The 17,635-nt window shown below is 36.4% G+C and overlaps 1 protein-coding gene across 3 annotated transcripts in view; it reads left to right on the forward strand.

Moving 5' to 3' along the window:
- LIN28B (lin-28 RNA binding posttranscriptional regulator B) overlaps window positions 1-17,635 on the forward strand; it is a 116,154-nt gene that overhangs the window by 53,971 nt on the left and 44,548 nt on the right. For all 3 annotated transcript variants that reach the window (XM_024755722.1, XM_024755705.1, XM_024755713.1), the window contains exon 3: window positions 11,739-11,923. In XM_024755722.1, coding sequence (XP_024611490.1) covers window positions 11,739-11,923 — 185 coding nt within the window. The remainder of the gene's footprint in view (window positions 1-11,738; window positions 11,924-17,635) is intronic.

A 17,635-nucleotide genomic window follows, 5' to 3' on the forward strand; every position in this document is an offset into this window, starting at 1 on the left:
AAATCACAGGCCCAGCCGCTCCGCGGCATGTGGGATCCTCCCGGACCGGGGCACAAATCCGTGTCCCCTGCATTGGCAGGCGGACTCTCAACCACTGCACCACCAGGGAAGCCCTTAGAAGTGTTTTTTTATATGTATATATAATTATATCTAAATATATAATATATACTTAATCTAAATATGTACTATAATATATAATATAATAATTATGAATATATAAAAGAAATGTAGAATTCTTTCAGTTTGATGAAACATGAATATCATTGAAGGTTAGATTCAATTGGGATATTTAAAAATTTTTTAATTTAGCCATCATGTATTAAGTACTTCTAATTTTCAAAGGAACGCAATAAAAATAAGATGTACAACGATAAAAGTGTCGAATACTTACAATTCAATGTATCAGCTAAGAAGTTTTACAGCAAATTTTTAATAAGAGTTAGGCAGAACAATTAAGGGGTAAAAGATGAGCATGAGTTGGGTAGGGAGGTCTGCCAGAGGCCTGCAGCTTCAAGATTCTAAACCTAATGTTGAGACCTTGGTGTTGAGGGACAATTGAAATATTCTGGAGAATGTTACACTAGGCATCATGGTATACAAGGGCTTTTGGTGTCAAATGATCTGGCTTTGAGTCCTGGCTCTACCATTCATCAGATTTGACCTCTCAGTGTCCTCATCTAAAAGAGACAAAGTCATACTACTTTGTCCTTCCTCCCCACCTCTTTCCTTTGCTCCCCACCACCCTGATTCTCTTCCTCTGCCTTGAATATATACTGAGCACCCGCTGTGTTTCAGGGATGGTTTTAGCTTTTAGGGGATGTAAATGAAAAATTACAGTATGGTAGGTGTTATAATGGTGAAGTATGCCATATATAATTAAAAAGAAGTACCTATATTTGCTCAAGAATGTCATGAAAGAGTTTGAAGATGAGATCGTGTTTAAACTGAAACTCAGTTATGTGCAGACATTTGCCAAGTGGGTGTCAGGGGTAAGGGTAGGTTGGATCAAATGAAAGCATTCAGACAGTGCCTGTGATTTTTTTTTCCCACTATGGTTTATTATAGGATATTGAATATAGTTCCCTGTGCTGTACAGTAGGACCTTGTTGTTTATCTATTTTATATATAGCAATTTGTATCTGCTAATCCCAAACTCCTAACTTATCCCTCCCTGAACCCCTTTTCCCTTTGGTAACCGTCAGTTTGTTTTCTATGTCTGTGAGTCTGTTTCTGTTTCATAGATAGGTTCATTTGTGTCATATTTTAGATTGCACATATAAGTGATATATGGTATTTATCTTTGTCTGACATACTTCACTTAGTATGATAATTTCTTAATCTCTAGGTCCATCCATGTTGCTGCAAATGGCATTATTTCATTCTTTTTTATGGTTGAGCAGTATTCCATATATATACCACATCTTATTTATCCATTCATTTAGGTTGCTTCCATGTCTTGGCTATTATAAATAGTGCTGCTATGAACATAGCAGGTACATGTATCTTTTCGAATTAAAGTTTTCTCCAGATATACACCCAAGAGTGGGATTGCTGGGTCATATGGCAACTCTATTTTTAGTTTAGTTTTTTTTTTTTTTTTGGGGTACGCAGGCCTCGCACTGTTGTGGCTCTCACGGCTCCGGACGTGCAGGCTCAGCGGCCATGGCTCATGGGCCCAGCCCGCTCCGCGACATGTGGGATCTTCCCGGACCGGGGCACCGGGGCACGAATTTACATTCCCACCAACAGTGTAGGAGGGTCCCCTTTTCTTCACACCCTCTCCAGTGTTTATTATTTGTAGACTTTTTAATGATGGCCATTCTGACTGCTGCGAGGTGATACCTCATTGTAGTTTTGATATGCACTTCTCTAATAATTAGTAATGTTGAGTATCTTTTCATGTGCCTATTGGCCATCTGTATATCTTCTTTGGAGAAACGTCTCTTTAGGTCTTCTGCCCATTTTTTGATTGGGTTGTTTGTTTTTTTGTTATAGAGTTGTATGAGCTATTCGTATATTTTGGAAATTTAAGCCCTTGTTGGTTGCATTGTTTGCAAATATTTTTTCCCAGTCTGTAGATTGTCTTTTCATTTTGTTTATGGTTTCCTTTGCTGTGCAAAAGCTAATAAGTTTGATTAGATCCCATTTATTTTTGCTTTTATTTTTATTGCCTTGGGAGACTGACCTAAGAAAACATTGGTATGATTTATGTCAGAGAATGTTTTGCCCACGTCCTCTTCTAGGAGTTTTATGGTGTCGTGTCTTATATTTAAGCCTTTAAGCCATTTTGAGTTTATTTTTGTGTATGGTGTGAGGGTGCGTTCTAACTTCATTGATTTATGTTGGCTGTCCAGCTCTCCCAACACCAGTTGCTGAAGAGACTGTCTTTTCTCCATTGTATATTCTTGCCTCCTTTGTCGAAGATTAATTGACCATAGGTATGTGGGTTTATTTCTGGGTTCTCTATTCTGTTCCATTGATCCATATGTCTGTTTCTGTGCCAGTACCATGCTGTTTTACTGTAGTGCAGACAGTGCCTGTTTTTAATAGGTTCTTGAACCTGTTTGTTTTCTCTTACCTCTCTCCCATAGGCAGACCTGGATACTTACAAAAATAGTATAAACCATTTATTGAGCTGCTATTCAGTCTGCTAAGCACTGTTCGAGGCATTTTATATTAATTATTTAGAATCTAGCAATAACTGTAGTAGACATTTTTTATTCCTTGAAGATATTATTATCCCCAGTCGATAGATAAGGAAACTGGAGCACAGGGTTTTTTAACATGTCTCTGGTCATGCAGTTTGAGGTTGTAAGTAGTAGGATTAGGATTCAAACCAGTATTGAAATCCAACTTTAATCCCTGCCTGCTTTCCATTATGTCACTTTAAATACCATTCCAGCAGTTTTGCCAGTTTTAGTGTACCCTTCTCAGTTTTGAAGTACAGGCCAGATGAAGGGACTTAGTTAGGATTTACTTCAATATCAAGAAAAGTATAAAAATCTCATTATTTTTAATCCTATTTATGTGAAATTTAGTAATTTGACTGGGGCTAAACTGGATTTTATCTATTTACATAAAGCTCAGTAAACATTGACTTCTACCAGGCCACCATATTTCTTTTAGCTTCTGTTTTCTTAAGGGATTTGAGTTAAGTAAGGACTAAAATCTCGAGAACGCGTAAAGGGAAATTTTAGCATTGACTAAAAAATAGTTACTCGTTCATTTCGATCTCTGTCTGCATAGACAGAGTGAAGTCATAGAATTAAAAATACGTATTTTAAGAAAGGATAGAGATTTGTGTTCTATAACAGAAAGAAAAGAAGGAGACCCACCCAACTGTAAGCAATTTGTCTATCGTTGTGTAACACACTAGTTGTTGGAGCCAAGACTAAGTCCCAGACCTCCTAATACTTAGTCCAGTGATATTTTTGTTGTGTTCTTATACATACCTCAGGCTTAATGATTCCTGGGGTATCTTGACATGTAGATCAAAAGCATATAGTCCTTGGGGACTTCCCTGGTAGCGCATTGGTTAAGAATCCACCTGTCAATGCAGGGGACACGGGTTCGAGCCCTGGTCCGGGAAGATCCCACATGCTGTGGAGCAACTAAGCCTGTGTGCCACAATTACTGAGCCTGCGCTCTAGACCCCAGGAGCCACAACTACTGAGCCTCCGTGCCACAACTATTGAAGCCCGCATGCCTAGAGCCCATGCTTCGCAACAAGAGAAGCCACTGCAATGAGAAGCCCGCGCACTGCAACGCAGAGTAGCCCCTGCTCGCTACAACTAGAGAAAGCCTGTGTGCAGCAACGAAGACCCAATGCAGCCATAAATAAATAAATAAACAAACAAACAAGTTTATTTTTTAAAAAAAGCATATAGTCCTTAAGAGTCTTAACCGTTATTCATGCATATTATGTAATATGTTTGCTGCATATTGTGTACTAATTAACTGCCCTTCACTCATTGTATATTTTTCCACTGATACCTTAGAAAAAAATACTCTTTTTCTCAGAAAAATATATTAAAATATTGAAAAGCAGAATATATTTGAATTTTCAGCTCTTTAGCCTCCTAATATTATCTGATATTCCAGAATTTTTTTTTCTAACATATCTGTATCACCCAGCTTTATTGGACTGAAATTCTTCTACAACTTAATTTTAATTATATTCTTATTATTCTGCCTAACAATGAAGTGAATCACTTAAGTCTATTGTTATCATTAGAGTAAGTCAACTATCAAGAAGGTATCAAACAAAAATAAACAAATGGGACCTAATGAAACTTAAAAACTTTTGCATAGCAAAGGAAACCATAAACAAGACAAAATGACAACCCTCAGAATGGGAGAAAATATTTGCAAACGAAGCAACTGACAAAGGATTAATCTCCAAAATATACAAACAGCTCGTGCAGCTCAATATCAAAAAAACAAACAACCCAATCCAAAAATGGGCAGAAGACCTAAAAAGACATTTCTCCAAAGAAGATATACAGATTGCCAACAAACACATTAAAGGATTCTCAACATCACTAACCATTAGAGAAATGCAAATCAAAACTACAATGAGGTATCACATCACACCAGTCAGAATGGCCATCATCAAAAAAATCTACAAACAATAAGTGTGGAGAAAAGGGAACCCTTTTGCACCATTGGTGGGAATGTAAATTGATACAGCCACTGTAGAGAACAATATGGAGGTCCCTTAAAAAACTGAAAATAGAACTACCATAGACCAAATACTGGGCATATACCCTGAGAATACCATAATTCAAAGAGAGACATGTACCACAGTGTTCATTGCAGCCCTATTTACAGTTGCCAGGACATGAAAGCAACCTAAGTGTCCATCGACAGATGAATGGATAAAGAAGATGGGGCACATGTATACAATGAAATATTACTCAGCCATAAAAAGAAACGAAATTGAGTTATTTGTAGTGAGGTGGATGGACCTAGAGACTGTCATACAGAATGAAGTAAGTCAGAAAGAGAAAAACAAATACCATATGCTAACACATATATATGGAATCTAAAAAAGGTAAAGGTTCTGAAGAACCTAGGGGTAGGATAGGAATAAAGACACAGACGTAGAGAATGGACTTGAGGACATGGGGAGGGGAAAGGGTAAGCTGGGACGAAGTGGGAGAGTGGCATGGACATATATACACTACCAAATGTAAAATAGATAGCTAGTGGGAAGCAGCTGCATAGCACAGGGAGATGAGCTTGGTGCTTTGTGACCACCTAGAGGGGTGGGATAGGGAGGGTGGGAGGGAGACGCAAGAGGGAAGGGATATGGGGATATATGTATATGTATATGTATAGCTGATTCACTTTGTTATAAAGCAGAAACTAACACACCATTGTAAAGCAATTATACTCCTATAAAGATGTTAAAAAAAATAAAAAGAGGTATCAATTGGCCTGTTCAAGGAGTGGTGGTTAAAAAAAATGCCAGATTTTGATTTTTAGTGTTGTTGTCTTCCAGCCGACAGTGTTAGATAATCATTTCTGTGATGAAGCACTTGGAGCAGTCTTGCAAAGACGTTTGTACAACATCACTATCCATTTACCAATAAATTTTTCCATGGGGCAAGTAATAATTTATAGCAGGTGATATGTATGGCTCAGAATGTATTTTGCAAAACCAATTCCTCCTTTCATTTTTAGTTTATTTGTAACCATCTCTTGCTAAGACTATGACAGTTACCTTGTAACAGGCATCCCCTGTAACAGACATACAATCCTCATGTCTCCACACATCCATGGTATTGCCAAAAAGGTGATATGTTTTTAAAACACAGATTTGATCTTGCAACTTATGAAAGCAAAACGTATCAGTAGGTGTTTATTTTATACAGAATAAAATGCTTAGGATATCAATAAATAAATTCCATTTTCTGGCTCTAACTTGCGTTTTCCAGCCTCATTTATGGTCACCCTCTTCACACTAATATACTTAAAGTAAGCTTCTTCCCTTCCCCAGATATCTGCTAAGTATCCTGCTGTACAAGCATAAGGTTAAGCCATTAGCTCAGTTTGGATTACTGTTTTCACTCTCCATTGAAATCTCACTCTCTCTTCATGCAAGGAGAAATGTACCTCGTGTGTAAAAGCTTCCATAATACGTATTCCATAAAATATGCTTCACCCAGTATAGGCCTCTCCTTGGCATTCCCTTTAGCTCTGGGAAATTTTCTCATACTATTCATTTAATAATAATAATTTAATAATTTATCTCCTCCATCTTCTGTATTTTCTTTCCCAGGACCTCTAATCCAAGGTTTGGGTATATTTCATTTGAGCGGGTCCGTTTATCCTATGTGCTGAGAGATTTTCTAAACTTTTATTTCCAACTCAATTTTTTTTTTAATTGTCTGAGAGTATTGTTAAAATTCTCTGATTGTTTTTGTTCTTGTTTTATTGATATTGTCTCAAATATCTGTAGAGATATTAATTAGGTGGTGGATAAAATTTCTTTTGTTCCCTATTTATCTTGGCTTTTCTTCATTATGCTGCGTGTTTTGTGATTCTTGGTTGACCCTTCAGGTATATGAATGAGGGGTAAGAATGAGGGATAGGAATGATTTAAGGTTGAGTGGGTAGGGAGACAGCTCTTGCACCTGTGGCTTCCTAATTGTCGGAATGAATAGAGGTTTGTGTGTAGGATCCAGTTTTTCACAAGTTGTCTAGATACTTCCTTCAGTCTCTTAAGAGAAGGGCCTCACATTATTTGCATTGGGGTATTGTTTGCCTGTTTTCACATGTGTAGGTGGGAATAGGGGTGGGAAAATGAAACGGGCATCTAGTCCATATACAAACTTTCCATTAATCCTTCTGTTTTCGTTGTACATGTAGCGTCTCAGCACAGTCTCTCTGTGTTCTGTTAGGAATGCTGGTTCCTACTTCTGCAGCTCCTTTTATTAGTTTTCCTAGGGTATGGCTCCTTCAGCTCAGTTGACCAGTCATCAGTCTTTCTAACTTCCAGAAATTTCTTGAAGTTTGCTTTGTCTTGATGGCACCCGCCTTATTCTCTTCCTTATTGTGAATTTATTTCTTTTTATTATTTTATTGTAGTTTTGATGCCTTTTAAAGAGGAACATGAGACATGTTTATTCAGCCTGCCATCTTAAATTGGAAGTCAGCTTATGTTTCCTAGAGAAGAAAATATACTCTTACTTCTAAGGAGAATCAAGTATAAAACTGTATCAACACTTTATTGCTTTCCTAATCGAGTTGGAGAGAAAAAACGTGTGCCAAAAGAGATAAGTAATCTCATTACTAATTGGAACCTTGGGTAGAATACTTGGCAAATAAAGTTTAGTATTTGGACCACTGTTGTTTGACTCCATGTTCCTGTCATTCTTTGAAAATGATTGGGAGGTGGGACTTCCCTGGCAGTCCAGTGGTTAAGACTCTAAGTTCCCACTGCAGGGAGTGCAGGTTCGATCCCTGGACGGGGAACTAAGACCCCATATGCTGCGTGGTGCAGCCAAAATAAATAAATAAAATGAGGGAGGATTTATGAGAACAAGGTTCTCCTCTTTAAGAAAATGATTGGGGGGGGGGGCGCTTCCCTGGTGGCGCAGTGGTTGAGAGTCCGCCTGCCGATGCAGGGGACACGGGTTCGTGCCCTGGTCCGGGAGGATCCCACATGCCGCGGAGCGGCTGGGCCCGTGAGCCATGGCCACTGGGCCTGCGCGTCCGGAGCCTGTGCTCCGCAACGGGAGAGGCCACAGCAGTGAGAGGCCCGTGTTCCGCAAAAAAAAAAAAAAATGATTGGGAGGAGGAAAAGGAGTATAGCAAGGAAATTGAGAGTCAGTGTTTTTATAATTCTGAAATAAATTTTTTCCAAAATGAATTTTAAATTTTGGAATAAAGGGAAGTGGGAGAAAGAGGAACCTTATTTGGTTGGAGGAAGAGGAACACAAATTAAAGGTGTTAGATGAGTTAATATGTGCACATTCAAAATTGGCCTGTTCCCTTTGTAAGTGCCTGATACCTTTGCAGGCATGTCAGCAGCTTCTAAATGCTTCTACAATCATTTGGTCATTTCTTTGTTCATTTATTCATTCAGTAATTGCGATTCTTTCCTGTAGAAGATAAACGTCTATTTTGTCCAAACAAATGTTGCAGATGACAGTGTAAGCCCAAACACCAAATGGCTCGCCTTATGAAAGTCTTACATGTAGATTGAGCAAAAATCTACATAAATCTGCATTCTTGGTTCTCATAGGCAGAGCATCATGAATTGTGAGGCATAGCAATGAGAGTGATTAGAGAATATTGGAAGAAGGAAGAACAAGAAAAATAGATCCATATTAACTTCTGAATGGAGTCAGAGAATAACGTTATTACCACGAACCATTATAATCCTATCAGCATTTTATTCCAAAGGTATCATGCACAGTGTCACCTTGACACTAAAAGTAGAAGTTATTTTATGTAGCAGAAGTAGGAGCTGGGAAATTTGACTTGGCATGAGCTTAACCCCTTAGAGTTCAGTCCACCTTTTTTTTTCAAGTGGGAGTTGGACTAAATAATGATTAATGATCTTACTGATGCTAAATCTATGATTCTTTTAAGTACTTATTGAATGATAGCTGTTTGCAGGCATTAGGCTAAGTCCTTTGGGAAATACTAAGATATATATCACAGTCCCTGACCTTCAGGAGAAGAAAAATCCACAAGAGCAAATAAAAGTAAGGCATACACAGATATCTGCATTACGCAGCAGTGTATTATAAAAACTATATACAAGAATCAATTAAGTGAAAGAGGAGGGAATTTCCAACTTGGGCAATTGAGGATGATTGCAAAAAGGATCCTATGAATTATGCCTTGAATCTTGAGTAAGATTTTGATAGACAGCTATGACTAAGAGAGAAATGCATCCCCACCAGCCTAAGTTGGAGTACAGAGATGAGAAAACGTGAAATGTGCTTAGGGAAGTACAAGTCAGCCAGCTTTATTAGAGTAATGGGAAAGCAAGTGGAAAATATACCTAGAGGTAACATTATGAGTGGTCTTACCTACAATTTAACGGAAGTATTGTAGATTTTTGAGACAGGAGACCAACAGGCTAAGATTTATTCAGAGAAGATATGCAGGTGTGGAAGATGCTAAGGAGTAGGGAGGAGAGTTGATGCTGAAATAGCAATGAAGAAACTATTACACTCATCCAGGTAGGAAATAGTTAGGACCAGAAGTAGGGCAGTGGCAATCCAATGAAATGGTTGGGGCAGATGAAAGTAAGAATGCACCTGATTCAGTAAATGGTTGGGTAAAACTAAGGATTGGAACCAGTATGACTGGAAAAATGGAGGCACCTTTAATAAAAATTGCCAAGGCAAGGGGAGAAGTTGATTTTTGTGAAGAAATAAAATAAGCTAATTCCCCACCTTTAACAAATCTTTCCCACTTATGGAGCAGCAATTTTGGTGTAATAGCAAAGATAGAATATTCTCTGTGAATTCTTGTCCTTTTCTTGCAAAGCCATTATAGTTTCTTACAGATATTATTATTATTATTGTCAATTACTGTGAATCTAAATTGCCTTATGTACTCATTTGGGGAAGGAGGGGAGTATATGACAGAATGGGGGAAAAAGTATTCTTTCAGAATATCGTGAAGAATAGCCAGAGAGCAAGATTTTACTTTAGATTCAGAAATGCAGTTCACTTACAAATGATACCTATCAAAAATTGTAATAATGGAAAATGAAATCAAGTGTGCCAGTACACTAGGAACTATGAGGAAATAAGTGACAGAATTTTGATTATAGAAACAAAGCATGAACATATGATAGCTCTAATTAAAACTGCTATCCCTCCCTTCTCTTAATTGCAGTAGTTGACCCTATGCGCCACTTCATCTGATTTGATAATCTGCACTTTTTAGAGTAGGGAGTAAGAAAGGAAATGAAAGCAAAGGACTGTTTATAATTAGTGAGGAGAGAGCTTAGGAGAAAAAAATAGAAGATTTGGAAATATTATATAAAGTTTTGAAAACAATAATTAAAAAAATTTTACAGCATGTAGGCAGTTGTGATTTTTTTTTTTCTCTAATTCCTACACAGCATCAGGGAGCAGAAAAGGTGCTGCCAAATTACACTTCCATGTGCAGGCTTTCTCAGTGTCAGACGACCTGCACTAGAAACTGGTTAAAACCCCTGTTTTCATGTGCCGTATTACTTTCATAATGAAGAGTCCCCTTTTGCATTGAAATTTGAAGTGTTGATTTTATCTTTTCCATGTAATTATTTGGTTATATGTAATTATTTACCTACCTTTAGAGTCATGGACTTGGGAAGGGTGGAGATTTTTCTGGTCCAGCATTTCCTTAAGTATGTTAGTCATCTGTAGTTATAAAGAAAGGTCTCTGGGATCAATTAGGTCGGGAAATTCCTGAGTTAAACACAGTTAAACAAGATTTTTATTTCAGTGGAGGTTGGGGAGGGTATGAAATCTCAGAGACTTTAATATGCTAATATGATCCAACTAAGAAGAAACTAGGTGTAGCAATTCACAAACTTATTTGACCACCAGATCCTTTTTTCATGGAATCTTTTTCAGGACCATTGTTCCTCTGAACACATGAGGGGAAACTCAAATTCCTTAATTTTACGGATTAAACAGAAAAGAGAGAAATGACTCATTCAAAGTTGCATGCCTGTTTTCTTAAAGAACTGGACTTGAACCAGGGTCTCCTACCTACTATATTCAGATTTGCTTCCTTTTGACCCCAAATTCAGAAAAGTCTTAAAGAACTACATCGTACTCAAAATTAGATCTGTAAGATGTACACAAGGGGATTTGAAGAAATAAATAAAATTAGAATGATTTACTTATTTTAATATAGTTTGAATTGGCACATTGACTTTGATGAAGAGTTAGATTGAAAGAGCCAATTATTTGTAACCAAAGTTACACTTTTCCAATCAGGAAACTTTTTTTTTTTTTTTTTTTGGTAAAAACTAAGTATCTTTCAAATTACAAGAAAGTTCAAACAACACAATAATGTGTGTATCCAGAAGCTTCCCCACTTTCCCAAAAAAGGACTAGAGAAAAATGACTGTTCATGGTTTGCTGTCGATTGTTCCAGACCCCATTGCTACATAAGTAAACATGTATCTTTTAAACACTTCTCTACATAGATGGTGTTATGGTAGACACACTGTTCTTTATCCTTACTTTTTTTACTCATCAGTATTACGTGTTTATCTTCCCCACATTAATACATATAGATCTTTTAATGGCTCAACAGTGTTACATTATATACCTCTACTATCATTTATTTCATCAGTTTCCCGTTGATGGACCTTAGGGTAGCTGTAATTTTTCTACCAGGCAGCAGTACCGTAGTGAATTTTGTTATAGGTTTTTGTGTGTGATGGGGGTGGAGGGACCTTTGTGTGAGTATGTCTATAGGAGAGTCCTTGAAGTGGAATTGCTGGGTCAAAAAATATACACATTAAAATTTTTGTAAGTATTGCCAAATTCCTTTAAAAATGGTATTAGTTTATTCTCCCACTGTCAGCATTACAACAGGAAACTTTTAAATGGTATGCCTTTCACTGAACTTTAAAAAAAAAGATTTTATACTTAGCAATGAATAACTGGGGATATCTTGCTGTGTTAATCTTAAAATCACAGAGATAATTTATAAAGCATTAATAATCATGATCTCTCTTTCTCTCTCCCTCCCTCCCCTGCTCTTCTCAGAGCAAATTATTCATGGAAGGATTTAGAAGCCTAAAAGAAGGAGAACCAGTGGAGTTCACATTTAAAAAATCTTCCAAAGGCCTTGAATCAATACGGGTAACAGGACCTGGTGGGAGCCCCTGCTTAGGAAGTGAAAGAAGACCCAAAGGGAAGACACTACAAAAAAGAAAACCAAAGGGAGACAGGTAATCATTTTACCTTGTTAGCCTGTGAGTTTATTGTATTTGGAAAAGATTTCTAAAATTTTAATTTATATTTTTATTATGTTATTAAATCTAGCCACAATAAAATAAAATGCAACCACTGAGTATTTGAATCGAATTTCTCAGAAATATAGGCTATCTTGCAACTTGAACTCTCTGCAGAATATACTTAACTGAGCCTTCAGTATTGCACACTAGACAGTCTCCCAACCATTATTTCCACCAGACTGTTCAGAGACCACAAATGGGAAGTTGAAGTTCCCAACAGACAGAGGTGCCCCTCTGTACATCTCAACACCTCACCTGTTTTTTCAAATGAAAATACGTTTATTATTTTGTCTGTTTGGAAAAGATAACTCACTACAGAAAATTCAAATATAAAAAAGTCACTGGAAATGTTAACTACAGGTGGGAATCATAATATGTATGCAGTATTTTTGAAACTTGCATTTTTTTTCACTTAGAAGTGTATGGTGGAACATTCCATGGTAGTCTTCAGCACCTGCATAAATTCCCACTGTGTGAATGTACCAAAATTTAAAACAAGGCTACGTTAAATTAATTGAATTGTTAAATTTAGGCTATTTCCAGTATTTTAAATTTATCAGTAACACCTTAGTAAGAATCCTTATATGTACATTTTTTAAAATTGTCTGATTATATCATAAGGGATAAATACCTAGTACTGAAAAAATCTGGATCAAAAACTATGCACTTTAAAAATTTTGATATCTATTTCCAAACTGCTCTTCAGAAATGGTTAGGGCCAGTGTATACAACCCCTTTAAAATTGAGACTGCTCATTGAATAATGTCATCTCTTAAATCTTTTCCAATTACATAGGTTAAGAAATGCAGCTTACTTTTTTTCTTTGCATCCTTTGACTAAGGTTAAATATATTTTTATATGTTAATTTTCATTTTTATTTTTTTCTTCTGTGAATTGCATGTTTCTTGTCCTGTGCTTATTTTCCACTGAGATGTTCATTTGCTATTGTTGATTTCTAACTTCTCTCTTTAGAAAAAAAATCTCAGTTTTCCTCTTTCCTATGCTGGGAAGAACTCAGTTCTTCCATATTATGTTTCTCTCCTGTGTGTCTCCATTACTTTTACACAGACTGCTTCACTTCTGGTCACCAAATTTGTGGAGGTTTTTCCCCACACCAAGCAATTCTCCACAATGCCAGCTGGGTGTCCTACAATTTAACTCAATTCTGGCACTGTCTACCTGGAGATAATGTCGGGTCCCATAGGTTAAGGGCTCAGTCCCACAAGGCTGTCCCACCACATTTCAGATGCCAGTTGCAAGTAACCCAGGTTACCCGCAACTTCTGTCTGAGTTGGCTACAAATCAGAGGTTTCCACGATCCTCTCCTCAGGTTTGTTTAATTTGCTAGAGCAGCTCTCAGAACTCAGGGAAATGCTTACATTTACCAGTTTATCAAGGTTATGATAACAGCAGATAAAGGATACAGATGACAGCCAGATAAACAGATACATAGAGTGAGGTCTTGAGGGTCCCGAGCATAGAAGCTTCTGTTCCCAGCAGGCTGGAGTGCTTCACCCTCCCAATGTGGATATGTTTGCCAACCTGGAAGCCCTCTGCATTTTGTACTTTGGGGATTTTACAGAGGCTTCATCACGTAGGCTTGATTTTCAACCCCTTTTCCTTCTCAAGAAAACTGGGAGTGAGGCTGAAAATTCCAAGCTTCTAATCATAGCTTGGTCTTTCCAGTGATCAGCCCTCACTCAGGAGCTATCCAGGAGCCCACCCAGTGTCACCTCATTAGAACAGAAGACTCTTCTATCACCCAGGAAATTACAAGGGTTTCAGGAGCCCTGTGTCAGGAACAGAGGTCAAAGACTGATATTAGAAAAAGAGGAGCTTCTAGTGTTCTTATCACTTAGGAAATTACAAGGGTTTTAGGAGCTCTGTGCCAGGAACCAGGGGCAAAGACCAATATGTATTTCCTGTTATCTCACATTCTCTTTGTATATTTATCATGGTAATCGTTTGTCTCAAATATATAGGAAGTATCTTTTTCAGCTTGTGAAATATATGCACACGCACACACACACACACACACACACACACAATGGACTATTACTCAGCCATAAAAAAGAATGGAATCTTGCCATTTGTGGCAACATGGTTGGACCTTGATGGCATTACTCTAAGTAAAATACTATATACAAATGCTATACATCTGTAATATATTTTAAAACTTTAAACAGTTTCCACAAAGGTGTGAGGTAACATCTCATGGTGGTTTTGATTTGCATATCTCTGATGATTAGCAATGGTGAATCTGTATGTCTTCTTTGGAAAAATGTCTAGTCAGGTATTTTGCTCATTTTTAATGGGATTGTTTGGTTTGTTTTGATATTGAGTTCTATGAGCTATTTATATATTTTAGATATTGACACCTTCTCAATTGTATCATTTGCAAATATTTTCTCCCATTCAGTAGGTTGTCTTTTCATTTGTCAATGGTATCCTTTGTTGTGCAAAAGCTTTTAAGTTTAATTAGGTCCCATTTGTTTATTTTTGCTTTTGTTTCCTTTGCCTTAGGAGACAGATCCAAAAAAATATTGCTAGAGTTAATGTCAAGGGGTGTTCTCCCTGTGTTTTCTTCTAGGAGTTTTATGGCTTCTAGTCTTACATTTAGGTCTTTAATGCATTTTGAGTTTATTTTTGTATATGATGTGAGAAAATGTTCTAATTTCATTGTTTTACATGTTGTCCAGTTTTCCCAGCATCTCTTACTGAAGAGACTGTCTTGCCCCCATTGTGTATTTTTGCCTCCTTTGTCATAGATTAATGGACCGTGTGTGGGTTTATTTCTGGACTTTCTATCCTGTTCCATTGATCTAGGTGTCTGTTTTTGTGCCAGTACCATGCTCTTTTGATGGTAGGTTTGTAGTATAGTCTGAAGTCAGGGAGCATGATTCCTCTAGTTCAATTCTTCTTTCTCAAGATTGTTTTGGTTATTCAGGGTCTTTTGTGTTTCCATACAGATTTTAAAATTATTTGTTCTAGTTCTGTGAAAAATGCCATTGGCATTTTGATAGAGATTGCATTGAATCTGTAGATTGTCTTGGGTACTATGGTCATTTAACAATATTAATCCTTCCAATCCATGAACATGGTATATCTTTCTATCTGTTTGCGTCCTCTTCAGTTTCTTTCATCAGTGTCTTATAGTTTTCTGATTACAGATCTTTTACCTCCTTAGTTAGATTTATGCTTAGGTACTTTATTCTTTTTGATGTGATTGTAAATGGCCTCTGCCCATTTTTAAATTGGATTGCTTGTTTGTTTTTCGCTGGTATGAATCCTTTATATTCTTTGGATATTAACCCCTTATCAGGTAGATGATTTGCAAATATTTTCTCCCATTCTGTAGGTTGCCTTTTTTGTTAATTGTTTCCTTTGCTGTGCAGAAGCTTTTTAGTTTGATATAGTTCCATTTGATTTTTGCTTTTGTTTTTGCTTTTGTTGCCTTTGCTTTTGGTGTCAAATAATTGCCAAGACCGTTGTCAAAGAGCTTAAGGCTTATATTTCCTACTAGGAGTTTTATATTTCAGGTCTTATGTTCAAGTTTTCAGTGTTTTGAATTGGTTTTCCTGTATGGTGTAAGGTAGTAGTGCAGTTTCAGTCCTTTGCACGTGGCTCTCCAGTTTTCCCAACACCATTTATTGAAGAGACTATCCTTTCTGCATTGTATATTTGTGGTTCCTTTGTTGTAAATTAATTGACCACATATGTGTGAGTTTATTTCTTAGCTCTCTGTTTTGTTCCATAATCTATGTTTCTGTTTTTATGCCAAATGCTTGAGTACTGCTTGAGTACTATTGCTTTGTAGTGCAGTTACAAAGTACAGTTAGAAATCAGGGAGTGTGACACCTCCAGATTTTTGTACTTTCTCAAGATTGTTTTGGCTATTCTGGGTCTTTTGTGGTTACATACAAATTTTAGGGTTGTTTGTACTATTTCTGTGCAAAAGTCCATTGTAACTTTAGTAAGGATTGCATTGAATCTGTAGATCACTTTAGGTGATATGGACTTTTTAATAGTATTAATTCTTCTAATCCATGAGCACAGAAATCTTTCCATTTATTTGTGTTTTATTCAATTTTTTTTAAAATTATTCATTTTCTTTCACCAGTGTCATGTAATTTTTAGTGTATAGATATTTCACCTCTTTGGTTACATTTATTCCTAGGGATTTTCATTCTTTTTCATGCAATTGTAAATGGGGTTGTTTTCTTAATTTTCTTTTTTGATAGCTAGTTGTTAGTATATAAAAATTAACTGATTTTTGTATATTGAGTTTTTATCCTGTAAATTTATTTAATTCATTTTTTAGTTCTAACTGTTTTGGTGTAGTCTTTGGAGGTTTCTATGTTCAATACCATGTTATCTGCAAGTAGAGACAATTTTATTTTTTCTTTCCAATTTGGAATGCTTTTCTTTCTTTTTCTTATGTAACTGCTCTGTCTAGCTCTTCTGGTACTATGTGAATCAAGTGTCAAGAATGGGTGTTTTTGTGTTGTTTCTGATCTTAGAGGAAAGTTTTCGGCTTCTCACCATAGTATGATGTTAGCTGTGTCATATATGGCCCTTATTATGTTGAGGTACATTCTCTATACCTACTTTATTGAAAGTTCTTACCATGAATAGATGTTGAATTTTGTCAAATGCTTTTTCTGCATCTACTGAGATAATCATGGTTTTTATCCTTCATTTTGTTAACATGGTATATATATATCACATTGATTGATTTGCAGATGTTGAATCATCCTTGTATTTCTGGAATAAATCCCACTTGATAGTGATGTAGGACCCTTTTAATCTATTGTTGAATTTTGGTTTTCTCATAGTTTGTTGAGGATTTTGCATCTATATTCATCCAGGATATTGACCTGTCATTTTCTTTTCTCATACTATTCATGTCTGGTTTTAGTAACAGGGTAATGCTGGTCTCATAAGATGAGTTTGGAAGTGTTCCCTCCTCCTCTGTTTTTGCGAAGAGTTTAAGGATTGATATTAATTCTTCTTTAAATATTTAGTAGAATTCACCAATGCAGCCACGTGGTCGTGGACTTTTTTGTTTTTGAGATGTTTTTGATTACTGATTCAGTCTCCTTACTAGTAATTCGTATGCTCAGATTTTCTATTTCTTCATGTTCTAGGCTTGGTAGATTGCATGTTTCTTGAGATTTATCCATTTCTTTTAGTTTATTCAATTTGTTGGTTTATAATTGCTCATGGTAGTCTTTTATAATCCTTTGTATTTCTGTTGTATCAGGTGTAATGTCTTCTCTTTCATTTCCAATTTTATTTATTTGGGTTCTCTCTCTTTTCCTCTCTCTCTCTGAAGTTTAGCTCAAGCTTTGTCTATTTTGTATATCTTTTCAAAATATCAGTTCTTAGTTTCATATATCTTTTCTATTGTCTTTTTAGTCTCTATTTCATTTATTTCCACTGTGGTCTTTATTTTCTTCCTTCTCCTAATTTGGGCTTAGTTCATTTGTAACCTTTTGAAATTAGCTCTTTTTACTCAACATAATGACTTTGAAATTCATCCAAACTTTTGAGTGTATCAACATAGTATTCCCCCCTTATCCACAGTTTTGCTTTCTGGGATTTCAGTTATCCATGGTCATCAGTTGTCAAAAATATTAAATGGAA

The sequence above is a fragment of the Neophocaena asiaeorientalis genome, unplaced genomic scaffold, assembly GCF_003031525.2.
Source record: "Neophocaena asiaeorientalis asiaeorientalis breed wild unplaced genomic scaffold, Neophocaena_asiaeorientalis_V1.1 scaffold105, whole genome shotgun sequence".
NCBI lineage: Eukaryota > Metazoa > Chordata > Mammalia > Artiodactyla > Phocoenidae > Neophocaena > Neophocaena asiaeorientalis.